This window comes from Ursus americanus, chromosome 4 (genome assembly GCF_024610735.1).
Source record: "Ursus americanus isolate L20-20 chromosome 4, mUrsAme1.1.p, whole genome shotgun sequence".
NCBI lineage: Eukaryota > Metazoa > Chordata > Mammalia > Carnivora > Ursidae > Ursus > Ursus americanus.
This window is the reverse complement of record NC_142130.1, coordinates 56,437,485-56,464,242: the sequence shown is the minus strand read 5'-3', so window position 1 is coordinate 56,464,242 and position 26,758 is coordinate 56,437,485. Positions and strand designations below refer to the sequence as shown.

At 38.2% G+C, this 26,758-nt stretch overlaps 1 protein-coding gene across 4 annotated transcripts in view; it reads left to right on the top strand.

Annotated features, from left to right (window-relative positions):
- CRYBG3 (crystallin beta-gamma domain containing 3) overlaps positions 1-26,758 on the top strand; it is a 105,835-nt gene that overhangs the window by 52,362 nt on the left and 26,715 nt on the right. For 3 of the 4 annotated variants that reach the window (XM_045785389.2, XM_045785387.2, XM_045785388.2), the window contains exons 8-16: positions 2,272-2,408; positions 3,729-3,843; positions 4,960-4,995; positions 7,303-7,436; positions 10,733-10,859; positions 19,004-19,146; positions 19,256-19,382; positions 20,273-20,305; positions 25,944-26,053. In XM_045785389.2, coding sequence (XP_045641345.2) covers positions 2,272-2,408; positions 3,729-3,843; positions 4,960-4,995; positions 7,303-7,436; positions 10,733-10,859; positions 19,004-19,146; positions 19,256-19,382; positions 20,273-20,305; positions 25,944-26,053 — 962 coding nt within the window. Of the gene's footprint in view, positions 1-2,271; positions 2,409-3,728; positions 3,844-4,959; positions 4,996-7,302; positions 7,437-10,732; positions 10,860-13,570; positions 16,739-19,003; positions 19,147-19,255; positions 19,383-20,272; positions 20,306-25,943; positions 26,054-26,758 lie in introns of those variants that run through there. The other variant, XM_045785390.2, reaches the window with a different exon arrangement.

The following is a 26,758-nucleotide window of genomic DNA, read 5'->3' as shown; positions in this document are numbered from 1 at the left end:
CATCAAGATATTTGTAAAGTATATTATGACTAGAAAAGTTGGGGAGGAAGCCATACAAACTTCACTAAGAATAAACTGTTCGCTGTTGCTAGGTGACTATAAAGTGTTCTTCACTCGTTGGTGTTTACTGCCTCAGTCCGTCAAGAATGATGCGGGTCTTGCAGGAGACATTATTTCTGTGAGAATAGCCACCATGAAGAAGATAAAACTTAACCAGTGAAATTTTTTTTAGTTAACTAGAGAAAAACCTGGTCCTCTGGCTGAGGACATAAGACTTCGTATTTTTGTTTTCCATTTTTTAGCCATCATTATGCTTTTTCCATTATGCTGTTTCCTTCTGTGTTGTGGCAGACTCAGATGCCTTTCAGCTTTTTCCCTTTTAAAGTACGCCACCCATGCATTGTTTGTATAACACAATGCAGAGGAAACTTATTTGTGTGAGACACTTAGTTATGTATTCTGTTACTGTACCTTACATCCCTGGGGGAACATTAATATGGCAGCCTTTTAAATAATGTTACTAGAACTCTATTATTCATAGCAAACAAAAGCCTTGAAGATTGACAGGTGACTGTTGTGGACGTTTCTGACTCTTTTTGAAATGAAATTTTAAATGGAAATATACTTTTAAACCATAAAGGATATTTTAGGTTATGCCTCTTTACTCTTTTGCATTTTAGAACTAGCTTTCTGAAAATAAAATATATTAATTTGCTTATACATACTAATACGAATGATTAATAATAAAACTCAGTTTGGAAGGAGGTTAAAAAATCAGAAAATTGTAGTTATAAATTGCAAAACTGATTATAATAAAAAATACAGTTGTTCAGCCTAATGTCACCTCTGATTGTTACTGCATTTACCTGTTTCATTAAAGCACAATCGCTTGAATTTCACAATGTCCTAGGTGAGAATTATGCTACCGAAAGTTTGAGTTGTATAATTAAACACTCGTGATTACGGAGCTAGGGTGCTCAGACAGAAGCCCATCTGTAATTTCAGAGAAGGGAAAAATAATTGTAGCTTGGATTCCCTAAGAAAAAAATGAGCTCTTTTTTGTGTTAGCACTTGACTATTAGAAGATTTTCGTAGGTAAGAATATAGAAAATTCTCTCTTTAGTTGCAATGGGGGAAACATTTACAAAAGCCATATAAAAAAAGGGAGTGGGGGGGGCGCCTGGGTGGCACAGCGGTTAAGCATCTGCCTTCGGCTCAGGGCGTGATCCCGGCGTTATGGGATCGAGCCCCACATCAGGCTCCTCCGCTATGAGCCTGCTTCTTCCTCTCCCACTCCCCCTGCTTGTGTTCCCTCTCTCGCTGGCTGTCTCTATCTCTGTCAAATAAATAAATAAAATCTTTAAAAAAAAAAAAAAAAGGGAGTGGGGAGAGCATGGATACCAGTATGACTGAAGAGTTGCGTGGAGATCCTACAGGTCGCTGGGTTGGTGCCATGTTGTAAAAAGGCAAACGTGAATTTGATATGCTTGGGTTTTGAGCCAAAAAGTGTCATGAGGAAAGTGGCATTCTCTAACAAGCCTAACTATATAAAGCGTGGCTAGTACTTGACTGGTGAAACAGGCCCATAATCGAAGTCTTAGCCTTGATGAAAGGCTTTGACAGTGGGAATAGAAAAGAGATACGTAAGTGAAATTTAAAGGAAGGTTTGACATGGTGGCAGTAGATATGTGATGGAGGGTAGGGTCAAATTTCATAATGCCTTTCTTCTTCAAACCAACTTGTACTAAAATAAATAGAATCCCACAAGTAGGAAAACAGATTTCCTTTACCCTCACTTCTAATTCCTACTTCTTTTGTCAATGTAAATTAGATAACACACTGAGGGAGTAGTGTGCCTCTCTGTTATTTATTTTTTATATCCCCCATGAGATCAGCTTTTATTTAACTCCCTTCCTCCTTATGGCTTTGTTATGCTTCTGAGAAGGAAGGCTTAAAGACTTTTGGCACTCACAGAGTTTGGTAACTGAACATTGATTGCTTAATAGAACAAGACTTTTAAAAACAAAGCAGAGAAAATTGAGTAATACTTTTTCAATCAATACTTATAATTTTCATGTTATCAATATGTAACTTCTTAGGAAAAAAATTCATTTTAAGAAACTGGTAAAGTGAAACAATATTTCCTTCATGTTGTTTTTGTGAAGAAATTCAGCTGAACAAGGAGAATAATTGTAATTGTGTGTCTAGGGTATTGAGAATACTGAGTTGTGTGTGTCTCCAAATGATTTCAAAGCCAATTTTTTTTTTCAGGACTGCAGCATTCCAGAGATAGAACTTTCCCCACAGTCTGACCCAGCATGTTGTCCTGTCCATATACAGCGAGCAGTCCCCAATTTGGAAGAGCTGAATATCCCCAAATCTGTGTCCTTCACTGTGAAGTCGGGAGTGTATGTATCAGTTTCTCCTTATTACAGTGTTTGGCCACCAAATTTAACTTTTTACTTCAAATTTCAGTGGGTGACATACGTATTTGTGAAGTTTTAACTTTTTTTATGCTCCTGGATCCTCGAGAAAGACCATTGCAGGGATTGAAACAGATCCTGTCTTCCTTTGGATCCGATTAAGTCTTTGATGTAGGGCCCAGCAGGAGCAGATCGAGGTTCTTAGACATAGTTCTTGATAGATGCATTCGTCATGTTTTCAAGCACCAAATTTTGGGACAGAGGAATAAATGCATGTCCCTGGCCTAAAAATCTGGAGCTTGAACTATTTCGGGAGTGTCTCAGAGCCGGTAGTCACTGAGTGCCTCCGCAGTGCCAGACACGTGGGACTCTTCTCGTTGATTGTATTCCTGCAGGGTAGGTGGGGCGACTCACTGTGTACATGAGGAGGTTACGTGATTTGTCTCAGGCTGCCAGCTTATAAGCGGGGGTCTGATACCAAGCCTCTCCGATTCCAAAGGTATCTTTTGGACTATGGGTGTGACTGCGCCGAGTCTTCACTTAGTTCCATTTTAGCTTGAATCGCAACTCTGTGATGCCAGTTCAACTTGGATTCCTTTTCTGTCTTTCACTCTTTTTTATCTGCTCCGATGATGGTTGGTGTAGATATTTGGGGGTCACCGTAGGACATCTTTCTTTGTGTCTCCCAACCACAGAATAGAACTGTGGGCAGACCCACTAAGTGACCCTATCCATGAGGTATGTCTGTGATTACCAAGTTTAGATACAAGGTAGGTGGGTCTTTGGGAATCTTATTTCAGATCCTGTTCCTGCGGCAGCCAATCGAACTGATTATTGATTCTAAAAATGTGGGTCAGAGATGTAGAATACCTTGATTGGGGGGAGGAAAAAGATGTAAAATGCCTTGTGGAATCCCACCTCTGATTGCCCCACTGTAAAAAAAAGGAAAGAATATAGTGGAATTTTGTTTTTCCTTCCAGTTATATTCTGTTTGAATCAAAGGTGTCACACCTCCTAAATATTAGAAAATTCTAAGAAAAGTAATATGTACTGCTTGGATTATGTATAATAGGCTTACAGTGTTCGAATATGAGTACTGAGTAACACATTAACTCTTGTTACACGCTGTCTGGTGAAGTCATTTCAAATGTGTTTTACTGGTTGTAATTCTGCCATGAAGGTTTTCTCTTTTGTTTTGCTTTTTTGGTTTTTGTTTATTTGATAGCCCGTTTTACTTTTAACTGTTACAGGACCAGACTAAAGTGTTCCTATTATACTTTAACAAACCATTCATTTCTTATTTAGTTGGCTTGCCTACCCAGATATTAATTTTAAGGGGCAAGCTACAGTTCTGGAGGAAGACCATGGACTCTTTGAGATTTCTGCCACAGAAGTGAAATCATTGCATCCACTTCAAATGGTAAGCAAATTTAAAAACTGGCATTTTCCAAAGTGCCCATGAATCTAAAATAACCATGGTGATTTCTTATGCATCTCAACCCTGAGAAACGAATATGTGTATTATTGGATCAGCAACCTATATGTTATTTTTCTGTGCCTCTATTTTATAGAGAATATCTGTATGAAAACATTTTAAAGTTTTCTGGAATACAGATGTCTGAATTTACTTTGTGCTAAGTTTATTACAGTGCATGCAGTTTCCTTATAAGTACTGTTCTGTGAAAATTTTGAATACAGTTCCGAATTTTTTTTTGATGCTTATTAGAAAACCACTTTTCTAATATGCTTTTCTATCACAGTAATGAATGATAAGCTCAGCATTAATAATAAATGGACAGTTCTGTCAGTGGTTGCTTTCTTAAAGATAATAAGTCCATACAGTATTTTTGTTGCAAACATTTTGAGGGCAAACTCTTCAAATAAATGGTAGCTATGTGGTAAACCATTTTTGGTTCTGCGCCTTTAAAAAATAAAAACAAGGAAAAACTAAGAAATTTTAAGAAATACCACAATGTGGCGTAGCATTAAAAACAGGAAATTCTGGAATTAGTTTGTATGAAGAAGGGGTTACCTTTTATGCTCTACAACCTTGAGGTCACAAAGATAGTTAAGTATGATAAAAGTGTTGATGGAACTTGGAAGGGGAAGCACTCTAACTTAGCAAGCTTGAGCAGTTGTCAGGAGGAAATGAGGGGTCAGTGGCTTGGAAATCTACTCTGCCAGATGAGTTGTTTTAAATCTAGCAACACCACTCTATTTCTTGGGACTCTCTGCAGTGGGATGAAATCTTTATGCAGTCATGTGTGCTTAAGGACTAAAAAGCTCCGTTTCCTTCCTTGTACTGGTTTTAATCTGGAAAGTATATTTTAAAGATTTCTTGCCCCATCTACATTGATGAGCCCTCTGACTTGGTTTTGACTACTGTAGCATTCTGTACTTAAATTTTAAAATTTACCACAACTTAATGTTGGCAGGTATTTAATCAGATTTTTTGGTACAACCTACATATGTCACTTAGTTACTTCCAAATAATCTAAATGTTTCTGTATCTAATATTAAAATTTCTTATCTTAAGGGTGGACTAAAAGTGGAAATGCCTATGAACTTAAAGGTAAGTCTTAAAAACAGACTTTAAGGGGTGCCTGGGTGGCTCAGTCGTTAAGCATCTGCCTTCGGCTCAGGGCGTGATCCCGGAGTTCTGGAATCGAGCCCCACATCGGGCTCTTCCGCTGGGAGCCTGCTTCTTCCTCTCCCACTCCCCCTGCTTGTGTTCCCTCTCTTGCTGGCTGTCTCTCTGTCAAATAAATAAATAAAGTCTTTAAAAAAAAAAAACAGACTTTAATAGCAGGCTAAAGAGTAAAAAAAATAGTTAGCATAATACATGTCAGTAATATCTAATTAGTGGATGTGGGAGTAGAGGGAAGGGACAGCACAGAATGGCCCCTGAGGACTCAGTCTGAAGGGTGGAAGTCTTGCTGACAACCCAGTCAAACATGAGGAACACCTACTGCAGGATGGAAAGGTGATAGGTTTGATTTTTGATTTGGTGGGGAGGGGGCAGCTTGGCATTCAAGTGGAGGTATCAAGCAGACACTTGGGAATCACGCGCACAAAGGAGAATAAGGACGACCAGAGAGGGGTAGGTAGCTCCTGTCGGAGAGATGGCAGTTTGTAAGTATAAGTATCAGAAGGGACAGCAGAGGCAATGACAACTGGAGCAGTGGTGGCGGCAGGATTAAGCACATTTGGGAAAGAAAAGGAAGTGGAATTATAAAATGTGTGTGAAAAGAGATGGGAAGAAAACCATTGTAGTGATCAAAGATGCAAACAGACATCTGCTTGACCAGGTTATAGCACTTCCAGAGGCAGGCGTGGGAAGAAGGATTCATCCATCCTTCTCCTGTCCTGCAAAACAGGGCACAGCTCCTCCAACCCTCCCATTTCTGGGGGCTTCCTAATTGATCGAATGGACCACCATTCTCTTACTCACCTAGGTGGACTCTTTTAAAACTTAGTATCTGGTATATGTAATACATCTGGGCTCCTTGTTGGAGTCCTATATACCCAAGTTTAAAAACAAATACTTAGGCTTGTATTCCACTCGCAGAGAGACTGTTTTGGTCTGGGGTGTGGTCAGAAGTCTTCAGAAGCTCCCCAGGTGATTCTAATAACATGCAGCCAAGGTTTTCAGACCAGTGACCTGAAAGATGCAGAATTAGCTCTGACACTTTCTCAGTGACTCCTGTCTCAGTCTCTCTGGGTGTGACAGGCTGGGTCTTCCTTAGACATTTGCAGTTTGACAGGTTGTAGAAGTATATGAATGAAATAGCTATCACAGACGGTCACATCAAGTTTTTAGATGTTGGTGATGGCTTACTCATCAAAGAACTACTGCTTCTTAGTCTGATTGTGTTTAGCATATGTAGAAAGTACTAAACCTCAATAAAACTTCACTTCAGATACAGCACCCTGCGAAGAGTTAATGTGTGGAAAACAGGAGCAGTACTATGTATTTTTTTCAGTTTGTATAATGTTATCAATTTTTGGAAACAGGGGAGCTATAACTTGTTCGGTTTAAGCATGGGACCTTATTTTGCCGGGTGTACAAAACGTATGCCATCAGCCACAAATAGGACCAGGTGACAGAGTGTGGATAGATGGGTGCCGTTATCACCCTTGTCACTTCTGCATACTGACGGCAGGCAGGTCATACTTGGGAAGTAAAGAACACCAAAATGGCAGGAGAGACACACCTGTACCAGTCCAAATGTGAAGTAAATGAAATGCCAGGAATGGATTTCCCACTATACTCACTCCCCACCCATATGAATCCAGTATCCAAAAGAAAAAAGAAAAACCACACTAATTTTTTCAATCACTTCTTGTTAGAAAGTTTTGTATTCAAATTCAGGAATTTGCATATCTCTTCTCAGTGACTAGCCACTGCCATAGAAGCAGTTAGTGTTTAAGAAGCAGCTGTGTTATCTCACTCCAGTAGATAATTTGTTATTGTGCCCTAGAACCTCTATAGAGAGCTTTTATTTCTAATAGGGGAAATTCAATAAATATAGGGCAGGTCTGTATTAAATTCCAAACAGAGAGCTAAGCTTAGATAATTCAAGAATCTGTTATAAGACAGTTTACCCTGTGAGCTGGTCCTAGGATTTGGGTAACCAGAACAATGGAATCATAATTGACTATATTATTATGAGAGAAACATGCCATAAAGATATTTTATCTTTATGCTAATAGCTCACATATTCCTCATGAATATCAGACAGCACGCTATATTGTAAATAAGTATTAGTAAAAAGGACAGTGGTCCCTATTCATCCTGTTGGGGTCTTTAGTCTCAAATGAGTTTTGTGTCTATTCCAAAATACGAGCATGTTAAGTAATTTTCTTTCATATCTTTCAGGTTATTATTTATGAAAAACCTCACTTCCGTGGACAGGCCAAAGACTTTAGTGAACACATAGATTCTGTCCCTAAGTTTTTAAAAAATAATGGGGATTTTCATGGAATTGGATCAATTCGTGTCATCGGTGGAGTGTGAGTGTTATATTTACAATATTTGATTGAATAGTCTGTTTTTTAAAGATCACAAAAATGTTCCAAGCCAAGCAGAAACAATGTGCCTTAATCTAAAAGTATTACATCCCTTCTGGAAGTTACTGTAAAATAAAAAATATTAGTCACTACTGGCTTTTCTGTGAATGCTTGTTTGTATTAGAGATTTTGAGGTAGATTGAATGTAGAAAATAGTTTCTAAACTTAAAACACTTGGTATTCTAAACACAATAAGAAGATAAAAATTTAAAAATAAATTATTTATTTTTACAAATTTTGAACATGAATGAGAGCCCCAGTTTTTATTCTCTATTCTGTGGATCTTAGTTGACCTTCTGTGCTGAGGATCTTGGTAGTGAGTCCTTCATTAAAGAAGTAAGTAGCCTGGGTTGTGTTTCCCAAATCAAGGATTTTTAACATTGGTTGCCCTCTGGCCTTGTACTGTTTTTGAGGAAGCCCCCCAAGAAGCTCTCAGTATAAACCCAATTGTGACCAATCATTGCTACCATCCTACTCTCAGTCAGCAGTTTCTGGGGCAAGTACCCCAGAAAATCTGTGACTGCCTTGGGGTGTGCCTTTGTATTTGTATCCTGGCAGATAAAAATCAGAAGAAGCTTTCTTCATAGCTTATTTGCCATTTTCAACCCAGTGCTAGGATTTCTCTAGAAACATTGCTGGTCTCTTTGTTGATATGATGGTTTATTTGGAATACTGGTTGGTTTTAATTTAAGTATCGATGTCTCATTATTTGCAGTAACATCATAAAACTTGTTTATACAATTCTAGCAAAAGATGCAACTAAAATATTTTATTCATAGGCATTAAATGACTGGCCTAAGATCACTCAAGACCTACATTTAGAGACTTAGACTCTGCAGTTTCTGGCAGTAAATATTAAGTGATGGCTGCACTAGCCAAAATGGAAATAAAAGAGATTATGCCATGTATTAGATATGTAGGACGTATCCAAAATTGGTCTGATATATCGGTAATCATTTAATTCTTTATCCTTCAATATAAAAAAATTATTAGGCCCTTGAAGCAACAAACATGTTTTGGATAAACAAATTTTTGTTGTGTCATATTTATTTACAGTCTTCTCTAATCTGTGAACACGTACACTTCTTGTTAACCCCGCTAAATATTTTTGCCTTTTCTTCCCTTTGGGATCTGAATGTTTTTCCCATTAACTAGATCATGATTTGCATTGTTTTCTGAGTTTTTGGTAATTATTTTATAAGAATTTCAAGAAAATATTATCGCTTATATTATAGCATATACACTTTCCTTTATTATATGACAACTGCGGGAGAAAAATATCATGTCTCCTTTTAAAAGTGAACAGTTGAGAGGCGCCTGGGTGGCTCAGTTGGTTAAGCATCTGACTCTTGATTTTGGCTCAGGTTATGATCTCAGGCTTGTGGAATCAAGCCCAGCGTTGGGCTCCCTGCTCAACACATAGTCTGCTTGTCCTTCTCCCTCTGCTCCCCCTCCCCTGGCTCGCACATGTGTGTGCACTCTCGCTCTCTCTGTCAAATAAGTAAATAAGTACAATCTAAAAAAATATAAAAAAAATAAAAGTGAACAGTTACCTTTATTTTTTTCACTATTTCTACCATTTTTCACTTTTGTTAACTGTTTATCTGCAGGCAGTGGAAACTCATCTCTGTCCCATCTTGAGGAATCTAGGGAGAGTGAGGTTGATGTTTCTTCATTTTTCTCAGATAACATCTGCTTTTAAATATCCCAAATGGATATTTAAATTGAGTCTTAGACAAAACTTAATCTATTAAAGCTGAGCAGATTTTTGAACTGTCATCATGTAATTTATTAATCTGTCTTCAATATTAAGATCTTCTATATATTTTACTCTTTTTCTCATTCAGGTGTATTAAAAGCATGTTCTGAGTAGCCACATTTATATAAATGAAAGCCACATTTAGAATTTGAAAGTTTTCCTATGCAATTTATTTTTACATAATAGTTTAAGAATAAAATAATGTTTTTACATATTACAAATACGCTAAGATGTATGAAAGGTTTATTCCAACTCGTGTGGACTCCCTCTTCCCCGTCATATGCACACCTACATGGTGAAGGCAAGGAGGGGCTCATGATTGCTGGGTGGCTACTGTTATTTTGTACCCTATGGAAACAATTTTTGGAGTAGTTTTTTGGTTTTGTTGTTTTGTTTTTCTCAAAACAATAGTAGTCAGCCCTATCCAGCTGCATTTGTCAAACCCCAGAATTCAGAAGTCCCCAACCCAGGAGCTCCAAATAGTCATCCTAGAATCTACCCCATTGGAGGGGATCCCATTCTAACAACACAGTGCCTCAAAAGGCAGATTGAAGCTTGTGTTATGAACCATCTGTGCCCACATTACATTCATTAGCTACTGTGAATTATTCCATTAAAAAGGTAGGTTTTGTGGAAGAGCTTAATGACTAGTGGTGTTTATCAGTGTTTTGTACTGATAGTTTTCCATTAAAAGTCAAGTAACCTGTGTCCCAAGGGGCTCCTGGGTGGCTCAGTCAGTGAAGTGTCCAACTCTTGACCTCAGCTTAGGTCTTGATCTCAGGGTCACTTGAGTTCAAGCCCTGCATTGGGCTCCATGCTGGGTGTGGAGCCTACTTAAAATGAAACAAAACAACCAAAAAAAACTGTGTCCCTGGAAAATACTCTGCCACAGTGCTTGCTATTGCCATTATCACCACTGATAAAATGGTGGGAGCAACAGTGCTCACCTGCAAATATTTAAAGAAGTATTCTTATATGTGTAGGCCACCAGGACTAATGTCAGCCCATTTGCATTTCTCTTTGCTAAACCCACCAGTAATATGTTTTAAATCTGACACCCAGTGAAATGTTAAATATAGTAATCATTCTATGATTCCAGAAGGGCTTTGTCAGTAAAATAAGAATAATTATCTTTGAATCTCAAAATGGGTTTATAACTTTTCCCATTGGCTATTTCTGCTTTCCATTATTTTTTACTTGGCAGACTATCCTCTGACCATGTTGAGATGTGGTGTCAGGTCGTACCGCAAACATTTAGCGAGCATTGCTCTATTGCAATCCTATAACAGTTAACTTTTGTTGGAAAAAGCCTCCAAACTATAAAAGCTATTGACCTATGAAGCGTACAACATCTGTCTTTATAACAAAACAAATGTGTTGCTTTTTAAAATGTGATATACAACTAGGTGCTTTATAATGATTTTCTCTTTTTAAATTTAATCTTATTAATAGCTCAATTGGATGTCCTTTGTATTTCTAGGTGGGTTGCCTATGAAAAAGAACATTTTAAAGGCCAGCAATTCTTGCTTGAAGAAGGAGATTTTGAAGACAGTAACGCCTGTGGGGCATTAAGCGGCCCCATCCTGTCTTTCCGGTTCTTACAAGCTGTGAGTTAGCATTATTATTCTTAATTTTCTGTTGGTTTTCTGTCCATGAAAATCAGACATGAGTTGTAATAGAACATGAGGTTATAAACTGTTTGGAATACCTGAAAGCATTACGCTGAACTGCTTATGTGGCTTGCCTGCTTTCCTTAACAGCTAAGATGATTGTAGAATCCTTAGGTTAACTTTTCACCCATCAATACTATTTGTTGAGCACCTGCTTCGTGAGCTGGGTTGTGTCAGAGGCTGGTGATACAGTGGCCAGTCTCCGTCCTTGCTTTTGCAGAGCTGGCAGTCTGATAGGGAAAATAGTACTGTTATAAATACTTGATAATGTTTGACTATAATCGCATTAGGCACAAAGAACTCACCAGAGAAAGGTCAATTGCTCCCACTTGGAAATAGGAAAAGATAACGGTTGAACAGAATTTCAGGTTCAAGAGTTAGCCACGTGGAGAGGTTCCAGGACTGCCTGAAGGGGAAAGGTGTAGGTACTATTTTAGCAAGAGATTAACATAAAGAGGCAAGGATGTAAGCCAGTGGTTCTCAGCTGGAGGTGACTTTACCCCATTGCATTTGATAGCGTCAGGAGACATTTTGGGGGGTAGTGACTTGGGCAGGTGTGTGTGTTTGGGGCGGGGGGTTGTGATACATCTAGTGGGTAGAGGGCAAACCTCCACACTTCACAGGATGGCCTTCTCACCACAAGATGTCTTCAGGTCCAAGGGCGCCTGGATGGCGCAGTCGGTTAAGCATCCAGCTCTTGGTTTCTTTCCACTCAGGCTGTGATCTCAGGGTCATGAGATTGAGCCCCAGATCGGGCTCTGCACTGAGCACGCAGTCTGCTTGAGACTCTCTCTCCTTCTCCCCCTGCTCCTCTTGCTTGTGTGCCTGTGCTCTCCCTCCCTCTCCCTCCCTCTCCCTCCCTCTCCCTCCCTCTATGCCCCCCTCTCTCTCGCTCTCACTAGTTAACGCTCTGTAAAAATAAATAAATAAATAAATCTTTTTAAGAAAATGTCATTAGGTCCAAAATGTTAATAGTGTAGAGGTTGAGAAACCCTCACAAAAGTGAAACTGGTGTGTTTGGCAAATGCAGTTAAGTCAGGATATTAAGCAGAACTTCGAGAAAATGAGGCCAGACACTGAAGGGCCTTTTATATATGTTGAGGAGTTCAGATTTTTTTTTTTTCTTGGTTTGACCTTGAGCCCATGATGGATTTTAGGCCTAGTGAGCAAGATTAGATTAGAAGTTTCGGAAGATCTTTGGTGAGTCTGCCGAGAAATGCTTGAGGTGGAGGAGGTAAGTCTGGACATTACAGGATGCCAGGTGGAAGTTGATGAGGTCACAGAGAAGAGATAAATGTTAGAGAGTTCTGCAGGAAATCAGGGCTTATCAAACGTTGCTCATTCTCCTGACCAGCTCTAGAGTCTTTTTAATGTGTTCAGAGGGGCATGCTTTCTTAGGAGTCAGGATTTACCACTGCAGTCTCTTTCCAGAGTAGTCTGTATTCATATAAACTCTGAACTATCTGGAATGGTTTCCAAAGCTCTCTTCGAAGGAATTGATAACGAAGTGAAGGGTGGTTATGGGATGTGCAGGGACATTGAGTGAGCACAGGGAGGTTGTGTGCTCTGGCCTTTCAGGTTTTTGTCTGTTGGGGCCCTTCACCTGGTCAGGCAGGAAGGGCCAGAATGGGAGAAGCAGCACAGGGAACAAGGAAGCTTCCCCCGCCCCCCCATGAATGATCTTTGTTAGAAAGTGAGTTGGAAACCAGTTCCACCTGAAAGACGTATAGGACAGTCCACTGAAGACTGGGCACTGAGTTTGCTTGAGCAACGGGTAGATAACTTTTGAGGTATTCAGTCCACAGTCCTATTATACAAGGGTCACGGGTTTTTCTCTCCCTAGTCATTCCTTCCTTGACCACTAAAAGGCACGCAAGACAAAACAAGATAGAACCTTCATCTTATATTTTAGGTTTTCATGACCACTTGCATTCAGGGAACTGTGGGTCATGATTCAAAGCATCTTCCACGTAGTATTGAATGATTTTTAATTTTTACCTCCTTTTTTAAAATTGAATAGAAGCATTGCTGATCCTAGAAATGTTTAACAGTGAATGTGTTGGCACCTTCCCAGGATGACTGTCACTAAAACAAGCAAACAAATAATAAAACCCCCAGATCACTCAGTGAAATCTCCCAATAGTAGAAAACGTGAAGAGATATAAATACTATAACTATATAGTTAAATAGAGGATGTTTGATATAGACAGTCTGATAATGTATACGTCGGAAAAATCAGCAGGAATTGGCATGTTGTTTATAGCTACACACAAAAGTTTTGGGCATTTACAAAAATGATACCATTTTTATATAAGTAAATGAAAAGGCCCTTTACAGAAAATCCTCTGTTCTCTTAAAATAAGATTTTTTAACAATTAAAAGACTAATTGTTAGCTTATAAAGATATTATCATAATCCTCATTATAATCTTGACATTTGTCAAGTACTTATTAATGACCTTACATGCATACTTGTACTTAATCCTCACAAAGACCACGAGGTACTCTTATGATCTTCATCTTACAGGTACAGAAACAGGATCTGAGAGGTTAGGCACCAGGCCCAAGTGTAGAGCTGTGATTTCAGGGCAAGTCTGTCTTACTCTAGACCCCATGTCAAATTATCCATTTTTGTTGTTGTTGTTACAGAATGATTGGACTAAAAAAAGCATCCTAACAGCAGAAGACTGGATCTCATTCAACCAAAGGCTTAGTAGCATTTCATCTGTAGCTGTAAATATATGTACACCTCACAGACCAATACACATGTATAGTAAATATTTACATGACTTTCAGACAGTTTATAATTTAAATTTATGTTCACTAAAATATTTTCAGATGAAGTATTTCATATTCAGAAACAGCATAGAGTTGGGGAGCAGTTTTGGTGTTGTTTTTTTTTTTTTTACTTTATTGAGATATTATTAACATATAAAACAATTGTATATATGTAGTATATACAACTCAATGACTTCGTGGATAAGTGTGCACCTGTGAAGCCATCACCACCATCAGGCCACAGACCTATCCATCTTCTCCCAAAGTTTCCTTCTGCCCCCTGTACTAATTTGTTTATGATAAGATATAACAAGATCTACCTCCAAAAATTTTAAGTTTATGATACAGTAGAGCTAGACATAGGATTTAAAAAGCTCTTGTGGTTGTTGGGACGCCTGAGTGGCTCAGTCAGTCAAGCATCTGCCTTCAGCTCAGGTCATGATCCCACGGTCCTGGGATTGAGTCCCGCATCGGGCTCCTTGCTCAGCAGGAATCTGCTTCTCCCTGTCCCTCTTCCCTCCCCCACTAGTATCCCTCTCTCAAATAAATAAATAAAATATTTAAAAAGAAAAAAAAAAGCTCTTGTGGTTGTCATAGCCTATGTAAGCTAACAGGTGGAGTTGGCGTGGGACATATATTCCCCATACAGATTCTCCTAGTGTCCCTGACCTAGGAAGGAATGAAGCACTACATGTAAGATCTAAGTTGAAACAATATAAAATGAACAAGAGGATAGATAGAAATACTGCATAATACAATGCAATTTTCTAATGTCCTGGCTTCGTTATGCAGAATTCTGGATCTACTAAGGTCAAATTCTGGACATGTTCCTGAGGGCTAATGTAATCTGTGTCACAGAGTACTTGGAGAAGACAACAGGAAATATGTTTCTAATTCCAAATGAGTCAGGCAGATATATAATGACTTTGAGTTAACTTTTTATTTTTTAAAGGAGAGGTCCAGAAGAGTATAGGAGTATTTAGACTCCAGGGATTAAAAAAAGGAATTTTTATTCCTTGGCTTCCTTGATAAAACTTTCTTGCTATGCTTATTTCTCCTCAGTTTTATACTAGCTTAACTTTTGGATTTGCTTTTATTAAGATTTACAGTCTTGGGGCCTCTTTTCAGATCTTTGAAACCAGGTGCAATGGAGATCATTATTTCTTCTGAATTAATGGGTATACCAGATTTCCACTGGTGTCTCCTAATACTTTGTCCACCAGAAGGTTATAGCACAAGGGCTCCAGGGCAGATCAGCTGCAAGATTTTGTGGAATTTAAAAACACCCAAATTACTAATCCTTAAAAAGATGTATCTTTGGTCCTGAAGCACCTGCTCATTGGATTTTTTTTCTGACAATGGGAAGTTCTGTACCAGAGACCATAGTAAGCTATCCACATTTTCCCTTGCATAAAAGTGCTTTAAAAATAGAAAGCAGAGTACAGACTTGAGATCATCCCATCATTATTCATTCTTAAGCAACAGAGCTCCACTTAAGACTTTAAAAATTATTTAATTGTGCCTGGGAAAGCTAGGATGCTAGTAACCTGGAAACCTCACAGTGCTTACCGTGGACGTGACTCTAAGCGTCTTTTGCAGTCACCTCCTGAAGTTTCTGGATTTTGTAGTTTTTTGCATGTTTTATATCACACTTCATGTGATCCCTGGAGATTGAGCCCCAGGTGTTTGGATTTGGCTTGGAGTTAGAGCTCTGCCCAGCAGAGCTGATGGTAACTAGTCAACTAGCTCAGACACTGTATATTTGGTAGGTTTGAGTGAAAAATGTCGAGGGAGTGAAAATGAGGAGAATGGCTCAGAAAGGTACCTAGAAACAAGGCAAAAGCTATAATGCAAGCGAAGGCATGACTAAACAAAAGCAGATGTAAAGAAGAGAGGGATGCCACTTACAGGCTCCTGTGGCCCTCAGCCAGGTGTTTGGAAGTAGCAGCCAGAATAGAAGGGACACAAACTCAAGTCACATGAGGAAATTTGTGAAGTCATATGCTGCCAGCTCTTGTACTTGGCACTGAGTCTTGTGATAGCGGATCCCTCCTCTTCTGCTCATCTCCAGCCTGCCTAACAAGGCAGCCCCAGCCTGCTTCCCAGCTCACTCTCCCACAACGCACACAGTAGGACTCATGCAAATCATTGCTCAAGTAAAGTACATCACATCATAACACAAGTTATTTCTTAATGAAAGGGCACAAACACAGCACACCTGCACGTGTCTGTATTTATCTCTTTATGTCTTTATGAGAACTGCTGAAGACCCTGCCATTATGGTTGGGCCTGATTGGTTAGTGGCTGTTGATAGCGGTTCCTGCCAGGACCCAGACAGGGCCCGTTCAGCTCATCATCACGTCGTATCTTCACAGCCACCGTGAGCTGGTTTTATGTACTTGCATGTGACAAGAAACAGGCGTGTTCAGGTTCTTCAGATGATGGAAAGTTTTGTTGTCAGGACAACCAGGTTTGCTGGTGTGGCACCCAGGCTGTAAACATATTTCAGTTGGAAGGCTTGTCCTGGGGACTTTAAGACAAATCACTTATGGGCTATTAAAGCCTTGATTTAAGATATTTATTTATATCTGCAAAATAGCAAATCTGTGTCAAAATAGATATATGTGTGTGCTTATGTGTGTATATATGTGTACATGTTTATGCATGTATATTACATGTCTAAAATCAGGGTTTAAGGGAGCTCAATAATAAGTATAAGTGTTTTGAGAATAATGTGCTATGTTAATAGGAGGAGGGATGGTGACAGGTAAAAAAATTCACCCACCTCTTTTTTTTTTTTTTTTTTAAAGAACCACATGAAGGTAATGAAGGTAACACATATTCTCAGGTTCCAAAGGTTTACTGTCAAGGAGAAATTAAAAATATAATTATGGGTTATGAATTATAATAAAGATCTCAGGTAAAAATCCTTTTTTATCTTCTATCCTAAAGTCTCAAATGAAATTTGATCCAGTTAGATGAACAATTTTTAAATCCTTGGAAGTTGACAAGTAAGTAGTAAATGAGAAAATTATTCTAAGTGTATTTTCCCTCTTATGGATGCTTTGGTTTTTATTTTTAAATACTGTTTTGCTTTTTCATAAAGTGAATGTTTATCCTAGAAATCTTTTTCCTAGATTAAATTATATATATGTATATCTTTTTTTTTTTTTTTTTAAGGGCATGGGGAGTGGCAGTGGGAGCGGGAGAAGGAGGCTCCCCACTGGAGCAGGGAGCCTGATGTGGGGCTTGATCTCAGGACCTTGGGATTATGACCCAAGCTGAAGGCAGCCGTTTAACTGACTGAGCCACCCAGGCATCCCAAATTTATAATATTTTTAAAGGAGGGGGGAGAAATTGATATTGTTGAGACTTACAGAAGTCGATAACATTTTCCATAGGTCTAAAACTTACTTACAAACAACAAAGTAGTAGGGACAGAGGAAGAGATTTTCGTTTCTTTTTTCTTTTTTTTTAAGATTTTATTTATTTGAGAGAGTGAGAGAGCACAAGTTGGGGGGGGGGGCCAGAGGGAGAGAGAGAAACAAGCTTCCACTTAGCAGGAAGCCCCAAATGGGCTAGATCCCAGGACTCTGAGATCTGAGACCACGACCTGAGCTGAAGTCAGATGCTTAACCAACTGAGCCACCCAGGCGCCCATGTCTCTTTTTAAAAATAAATAAATAAATAAAGTATTCTGTGTTTTCCAAATGGAAAGTGTATCTATTATAAAGAGTCGAAAAAAAAGGAGGTTAAAATTGCCAACTTCCCTGGATCTAAAGATAACCACTCTTGGGTTTTTTCCTAGAATTTTTCTTATATGAAAAGTTGGGGTTTTTTGCATGCTTATAATCTTTCCAACTTTATAAGTTTGAGTTTTTATCCTGTTCTTTCATCCTATCTGACAGTGATTAAGAGCTTAGGGTATATAGATAAGTAGATAAAGTTGGACTCAAATTCAATTTCTGCCCCTCAGTAGCTGCGTTAACCTCAGGCAAATTACTCACTTTCCTTAGCTGGGAAATGAGAATGATAGTAATATAATCTCATGTGGTAGTTCTTTTGGAAATAAGGCACTTAAAGCTCCTGGCCAGTAGTAAGTATAGAATTGACTGTTAGTTTCTTAATTATATTCCATCAAGTGTTAGGCAAGATGCAGAAAGGTTTATGTTTATACATCGTTTGGGCATTTACACTGTTTACAGATTTTCAGTATTATAAAAAATGCATCTTTGCATGTAAATTGCCCATCGTTTAGTTTTAGGAAATTTTTTCTAGCTTAAAAAAAAAGAATTTCAACAGTATGAGAGTTAAACAATATCAGTCTTTTAAAATGTATTTCTAAATTATTTCTAAAATAGCTATCCAATTTATATTTCTACCAGCAATGTTCTCAGACAAAACTGGATTTTTAGATCCTTCTTAACTTATTTTAAAAAGTGAAAATTGTATCTAACGGTTTTAATTTGAATTTCTTTATTTTTACTGGTGAAATTGGACATTTGCTTACTTGTTTTTAATGCTTATTTTTTTTGTGAATTATCTGTGTTTTTTGCTGACTTATCAACGTGGGTCTTAAAATTTTTCTGATATTTTTGTTTTAAATATATTATCTAACTATAAAAAATTTAAAATTTTCCCCTCAATTTTTTTGTTTTTTTTTTTTTTTTAAAGATTTTTTATTTATTTATTCGACAGTGTTAGAGACAGCCAGCGAGAGAGGGAACACAAGCAGGGGGAGTGGGAGAGGAAGAAGCAGGCTCATAGCAGAGGAGCCTGATGTGGGGCTCGATCCCGTAACGCCGGGATCACGCCCTGAGCCGAAGGCAGGCGCTTAACCGCTGTGCCACCCAGGCGCCCCTCCCCTCAATTTTTTAATCCTTTGTCAAGGAAGTTTCATTTTTTCTTTTACATTTAAGCTTATAAAATCCTCTGTCACCAAATGCCAATCGCACATTGTTTGTTAACTCCATGTTGTGGCTTTTGCTCTTTAAGCACAAGTGAAACTTTAGTTTCCTTTATAGTTTAACATGCAATAAATAGCCTGTAAGTCCCAGCAATTTACCAACTCTCGATTAATTCCCACTTATATATAAAAATGTCTTCCTGATTAAATTCAGACTTATTTTTTTCTTTGAACTATTGAAGAGTAGTAACTATTAAAATTGTTTCCGGTTCCATTTAAAATTTTTCCTGGAGTTATTTGTGTGAAATTATCCCAGTGTGTGAAAATTGTGCTAAGATATAGCAATCTATAGGAGAAAATCCATATGTTTTTCTTACCTTTCTTCTCCCTCTTTTTAGAATTTTATAGAATCTTCTATCACACTGTTTGAATCTGACCTAGAAAGTGGGAAGTTTATTGACATTACAAATCAGGAAATTTCTGACTTGGAAGAAGTTGGCTTTGGCAGTGAAACAAGATCCATTCACGTTAAAAGTGGCGTGTAAGTTGTCTCCTGTCCTGGGAACCTTAAGAGGTTCTTTGGTTTTAAAATTGTTGATTGCTCGAGTCTGTATCACCTCTGTTCTTTTTCCCTTTTTCCCCCCTGCTAGATGGGTTGCCTACCAACAGAAGTTCTTCTGTGGAGAACAGTACATTTTAGAGAAAGGGAAATACAAATGCTTTTTTGACTGGGGAGGATCAAATAACATAATCATGTCAATACGACCTATCCAACTGGTGAGTTAAGAATGACCATAACAGTTCCAGAGCATATAATGGCATACAATTGACTATGTGGAACAGGCTTTTTAAAAGTGAAACTGCTGGATTATGTTTTGTGAATATACAGAGAAAATGAAATAGCATGTGAATTTTCTTAGACTATAGGGAGCTATGGGAGGTGGTAGGAGCGCATCAGTGAGATGACTGTAATTTGGTCACTTCATTCATTTAACAGTATTTGTTACATGCCTCATGTGTCAGACACTACTGGTCCCTGGAGATACAAGATGAATAAGGTTGCCCTGATAGGCCTCAGTCTCTTTGAGGAGACTGACGTGGAGGTGATTGAGTGTGGTGGGATTAGTGAGGAGGTGGAGTGTGTGGGCAGGGCTGGGGGAGCCAGTGAAGGAGCCCTCAGAGCCTGGGAGTTGGGCACCATGCCACATTCCCGCATGAAGTGATATCTTAAGGGATAAAATCACGTCTGCCAGACAATGAAGTGGGGCAGAGAAGGCAGTCCTCAAAGAGGACATAATCTCCTGTGCAAAGTCACGCAGTTATGAAAGCGCATGGCCAGTGTGGATAATAAACACCTCCAGAAGGGTGCCCACGATATAGTGTGGGAAAGGTAAGGCCAGGAAGCTCAGACTCTATCTTTTTGATGGACATTGAGCAGCATATTTTTTTCCCAGCTCCATTACTCAAAATGAATTAGTAAGTAATAAATACTAAATTATAAGATAATCCTGTAAATTATTTCAGGGTCATAACCAGTTCAAGAGATCTAGTAAATGAGACCTTCTTTTTTTTTTTTTTTTCATTTTTCAAATGGTATTTTCAAAACTTTCAAAAGGACAACTAATATTATATGATGACAATTTTTAAAATGTTTTAATATATTTCAGGAACCACTTGGAATAAATGAGCCTCCACATTTGGTATGTTTCAAAACTTTCTTAACTTACTATTTACTAAAAGCATTTGTGCCCTTTGTCTCGATTCTTTCTCTTTCCATCAGATAAGTTTCTTGTGTGTACAAAGCAGGCAGTTTATATTGTACTTGTTACCTATGGGCAGAAGAGTACCCATCTCCATTACGGGTTGTATTGGCCTGGACTTGTCACGACATTTCCATTTGCTTTCTCCCCATAGAGCTTTAGCTCTGACCACTTTGGGGTCATTTTGAACCTCTGCCACTCCTTTCCTATGGCCCGTCCATTCTTCAATGTCGCATTCTCATTCAGCACAGCACGTTCTGCTGTCTTTGGAGGAGCAAACCTAACGTGGAGAAATGGCTGTCTGATCATGCTTATTATGTCAATGTCTTTCTAATACCTAAATCAAATATTTCTTAAAAGGACTGGTAACATTGCCGCCCTGCTTGTTTATTTCTAGTGTGTTAATGGTTTGAAGGATTGGGCAATACTCTGAAGCCTAGCGTTTATTATCCATTGAGGGCTGCAAATTGTGCTAATTTTATGCTTCTAAAAACTCTGCGAGGTCAAAATTAATCCCAGTTGTTGATGAGAAAACAAAGATTTAGAATTTAAGTGTCATTTCACACAGCTAGAAGTAGCAAAACAGGCATTTTTTAGCATCTGACTCCAGTCAACTCAGCCATTTTCAGGATTTTGCCTCAGAGAAAGACACATGATATAATCAGAACATCCATCGGAGGAAGAGGAATGAGACCTTGCTGCCTCTCTCTCATTTTAAATAAACAATTTGGAAAAATTTCTGTCAAAACCCAATTGAGTGATTAATTTTAAATATTCGATATTTGCTGGCTTTACATAATGCTGAATCTTTTTCTTTGACTATGTCTATTTTTCATGTTCGTGTGTTTCTATCTTTCAAGTCAGCTTAGTTGTAACCATGTCTCTGTTCATAGTGTTTTTAGGTTTTCTTATTTTCTGATTAGCTCAGGCCCTATTGGGAGCATTTCCTTTTTGAATATAATTAAGTTATATTTGGAGACACTTCCTGTGAGATCTTTCTTTCAAATCTTTGAAAACTCCAACGGTGAACTTTTAAAGCACTTGTGCGTGAATCGGCATAACGTGAGCAAAGAGTTAAGCAGGGTTAATTCCATACTGCACACTTTCTGAGTTTTAAGTGCAGATAAAAGTCACATTCTTTTAAGTTCTGTTTTTTTTCCCCTCCTACATTCCTGTTCTTTTTTATGAACTTCCTTGTTTGGGGCAGATTGCTTGGAGGATTTTCTTTATAGTATTTCCAGTCCAACTTGAAGAGAGAGGAAGCCGCAGAAAACACCCGGTGAAATCAGCCCCACTTCATATTTCTGGATCTGGCTCTGCCATCGCCTTGTGAAATAAGTGTTTCTGACAGGTGTAGGATAGCTGGATATTTAATAACATGCAGACAAACCTCCTTAGTTTACCTAGCATCAAAGCTCTTACTATTTCCATTGACCAAAATTTCAGAATGTTTTGCTTGTTTTTTTTGTTTTTTGTTTTTTTTTTTAAAGATTTTATTTATTTATTATACAGAGATAGAGACAGCCAGCGAGAGAGGGAACACAAGCAGGGGGAGTGGGAGAGGAAGAAGCAGGCTCCCAGCGGAGGAGCCTGACGTGGGGCTCGATCCCACAACGCCGGGATCACGCCCTGAGCCGAAGGCAGACGCTTAACCGCTGTGCCACCCAGGCGCCCCCTGTTTTGCTTGTTTTTACTTAGGGGGGAAAAAGAGGATCTTGGCTAACTCTGGTTCCGTTCAGTAACTAGAAAGTATTTTCTTCTTCACAAATAGCTGTCATAGATTGATTATTCAGATGCTGTGTTCAGATGGGATAGTTATGTTCCCTGAGGACTAAGGAGGAAATGACATCTCAGAATTCAAGTCAGAGGAGGTTTTTGTGTTTTTGTTTTTTGTTTGTTTTTTATGCTGGTGATTTTTAAAGCAAACCTCAAACAACCTAAGAAGGGAAAAGCCAGAATATGTGTGTGTATAGAGATAAATATACGTCATGAGTGTTACTCTGTCATTCTGCTGTGTCACCATATTATAATGAGATGTCTTATTTGGGACACAGAACACCTCCTTTGAGAAGATTCTTGTTTTTCCTGTGGATGAAGACCAATCACCAAGTCTAATTGCCAACTCAGAATATACAGCATCATTATATAGTTCTTCATAATAGCAGCTGGCATTTAATTTTTTTATTTTTTTCCCAAAGAAAACAAAAAATGAACAGAAGATGGGTTATGTTTGTAATGTCATCATGTCTTTATCTTAGCAGATCAGACCTCTCACAAGATTACATTTTATAAAAGTGAGTTGAGTTTTCAGGGAGGCACAGTACTCTGGAAATTCTAACTAGTTACGCCCTTTGATACAACTAAGGACCTTTTTTTTTTTTTCCCAGAATATTTTTCAAATCCATTTGCAAATATTATTAGAAGTTTTGAGTTCTTGGAATGTTGAGCCTGTCTTCCATTTTATACATGATTCTAAATGAGAAAAAAGCAACTAGATATTTTCTTATATTGGATAATTTGGACACATTGAATTTTAGAGTGGTCACAGGCTCTTTAACAGTTACCATGTATGGGGGACAGGAAAGTGACAGTTTTAGGCAAATATCAGTAAGATTGAAGAGTACTACAGGAAAAACACTTCTTTGTGGTGCTGCAAACATCATTTTTATAGAATCCAAAGACCAGAAATAGGAAGAGCTACTTTTCTAAGTAAAGAAAGGCCTCTATGAGTAATCAGGGAAGTAAAATTACTGTGGAGTACCTAACACTACAGTCTGAGACCCTGTGATGTAATAAAAGGACAGAAACTGATAGAAACAAGATGGTTCCTTGTTTAACAAGGAGCATGTTTGTGTGAGGGAGGTCCAAAGGCTGCAGAAAGTCTGTGTATGATAGAAAGTAGGTACGATAGAAAGTTTCTCAGAGAAATTATCTTAGCATTGGAATAAAGTTACATTGAGAAAATTATTCTGATATTGTGACATAAATTGAGCACAACTTATATGTTTGGTCAGCAATTAAAATTTTGAGTTCTCAGTTTGTCAGATTAAAGACCTATTACATTTATTTATATCATAAGTGAAAAGTATATAATAAGCATTTCTACAAAAAGTTCATCATATATTGGTGATAGTTTCTGTCTGAAACCGTACTTCAAAGAAGTAAGATAATATATGTGAAAAGGAAGTTGGCACTGCAAAACACTGGTACTGTGTGCGTGTGTGTGTGTGTGTGTGTGTGTGTGTGTGTATTTGTATCCATACAGTTCCATTTGGGAGGCTGGTAGAGATTGGAAAAGAAACCAGAATATGACTTATCCACCTAGCTTTTCCCAGGTCTTAATTTTACCAAGGCACTGTTACATAATTCACTAAGAGTAGAAACCACAATTTATTCTAATCAATAAGCACAGAAGTGGTTTCTGTATGGACCATTCTCAGAACATTATGAGAATTCTATTCTAAGGCATTTGTAGGGTAATCAAAATGATCAAATTTTGGGTGAACCATATGGCACTGTATCTCATTTGGTGAGTAAAAATAAAAAAAAGCTCATCAGCATTAAGTCTGGTTTTTCAGTTTGGGCAGAGAATTAACCCATCAAATCCAAAAGGTACTTTATTGCAAATGTGTGTGTGTTTGTGAGTCTGTGTGTATTTTAATTAATGCTCCTGGGTCTGAAGACAGACTAAACACTAGAGTTGGCTGCTATACATACCATCCGAAATATGCTTAACTTGCACTGTCATTTGTCTGGATTTCATGGCTTCATGGTGAAATAACGAAGTATAAACCTTAAGCTCAGCAACATAAAAACAATGAACAAACTGGGTAGATGCAGAGTAAACAAGACAGCTGTGACCTCTCTTCTCCTGTGGCTTTTCCAACTCTTAATTGTGAATTAAGATATTTGCGTGTAGAAGAAATTACTCAACATTTTTTGGAAGTAAAATTATGATTTACTTAAGTTAAAACACCTAGTTTGGAAAATGACTAACCAAAATACATGCTCTTATCAATGAAATGAGTTTTCCTGGACACATAGAGTTGTTCTTCTATGAGGAATTGTTTCAGAAGTCTGTCTCGTTTTGGACTTCCTTTTCGCTGCTGCCCTCTGCATCCACCAGAAGGATCATGATAGAAACTAGCTGGGTCATACCTCCTTAAGGGAGGGAGTCCCTTGGTGGTTGAATGATTCAAATGCAGACTGGCTTCATGATAGCAAGTCAGGCTGTGCCACGCCATGGTGGGTCCAGGGGAGTTCGTTCTCCCACCTCCCTGTTTTCACCGGCTTTTGATGTCAGAGCAGAAGGCAATAGTCAAGAAGCAGTTCCTCAGAACTCAGAGGCTATCAGCCTCTAAGAGGACTCTTGGGAAGATGAAGGAGGCAAACATCAGTGGCTCAAAGCAGCTTTGTTCTTGATACAGCGCGAGTGGGAGAAAGGACAAGGCTGCCCAGCGCTCAGTATGATGCATTCTTAGCTACAATGCGGGCCTGTCCATGCAGGGTGAACCTGTGGGCATGTTATTTCAAGGATCCAGTGTATTTTGAAATATTTATAGGGCTCATTAATTTTTTCTTCCCTATTATATAGATCCAAGGCCACTAGCGTTGCACATTATTATGTCTCTGGTCTGAAGGGAATCACAGTTGAGATTTCATGGATTTGTCAACAAAAAGGACTAAAGTAGAAATATGGTTGTATGTAACTTAAGCTTTATATTTGTGATAGTCTTAACAGTAAACGGGAGCCCGTTGGCCAAATACATGACATGGATGTCTTTCTCTGTTCACCATAAATCTTTGCTAATCTCGTTGTCGTTATCTTCTCTGCCATCTGCTCCTGTGCTCTCAGGCCCACTTGCCCACATGTGTTCATGCTCTCTCCTGCAACCTTTTATTAACTGGAGCAGCGAGACTTGGGAAGAGAAAAGGCTAACCAGCCACCCCTCATACTGACTGAAACTGCCTTCACACTTAGCGCTGAATTGCCACTGATCTTACACATGTAGTCTCAACGCAAGGGATAATAATTGTTTGATACAATGGGCAGGGACCACATTTTAGTGGAGGAGGGATTCCGATTTAATCTTACAGGTAGAATTGTTTTCTGGGCCTCTGTGCCCAGAATCTGGTGCAAAAAATGGATGAAAATGGTAAATAAATGGTGACATTTCCGGAAATGGGTAAGGAAACCACAATGGAAGTTTAAAGAGACTATCATCCTTAACAACGATTCATTGGCAATAGATAAAGCACTAATATGTTGATGAACTTTTATTTTTTTAGAAGATTTATTTATTTTAGAGAGAGTGTGAGCAGGGGGAGGGGCAGAGGGAAAGGGAGAGAAGTCCTCAGACTCCCCGCTGAGCGTGGAGCATGACATGGGGCTTGATACCATGACCCTGAGATCATGACCTGAGCTGAAATCAAGAGTTGAACGCTTAACCAGCTAAGCCACTCAGGCTCCCCAATTTTGCTGAATTTTTTATAAATACAAGAAATAAAAGGTTTTCATTTGCTTTTGTAATACCGTCAAACAATTATTTTCTGTTAAATTGTTGTGTTGTTCTCATAGCTGAAAGCATTCAGTAAACCAGGGTTCCAAGGTGAATGTGTAGATTTTACAGAAGAAATTTCTGATTTGACTTCATTCACGCCATGTTCTTTTAAAGTTCTTCGGGGTTGGTAAGTATGCTTGTTGAGTGTTTTCTACTATTTAATAACTTAATTTCCTTTAAATTTACAGAAATTTGACTTGTTTTTATTTTTTGATTCATAGTGAATTAAAAAAAGTCTTGTAGTCATTGGCCAATTCCTAATTAGCCTATAGTAATTTTGCCTCGCTTGTATTATGGGCCATCATGTAATACAGAGAAAAAACTGCAGATTAGCTAACTTTGGGAGCATTGTGGCCATTTTATTCTCTCACTGTTATCTTAGATTATTACCTAAATATTTTGAGTGCTTAATATTTTATGTTTATTGGATAGCATAATAGAATGCTATATCAAAACTAATGTTTTGTCCATATTAGACATATTACTCCTACATTTTAAAAAAATTTAGTTTAAAGTATGTATCAACCTCATTTCACAGATGAGGACTCCTCATTTCAGAGTTAGGGTTCTCAAGATCACATGCTAAATGTCAGACCCATGATTGCTTTAGTCATTTTTTTTTTAATTTAACTAACTTAATTTTAATAAATTTAAATTTAAATTAAATCTTGTGTTCTTTGAGCTACAGCCATATACTAGATCTTTTTCAGATGTAAATGAACTGTATGTGATTCCCAAGGCTAACACATATTTCCTAAATTTATTATATTGTAAAATAATAAAATACAGTTTATCATTTTAACCATTTTAAAGTGTGCAGTTCAGTGGTAGG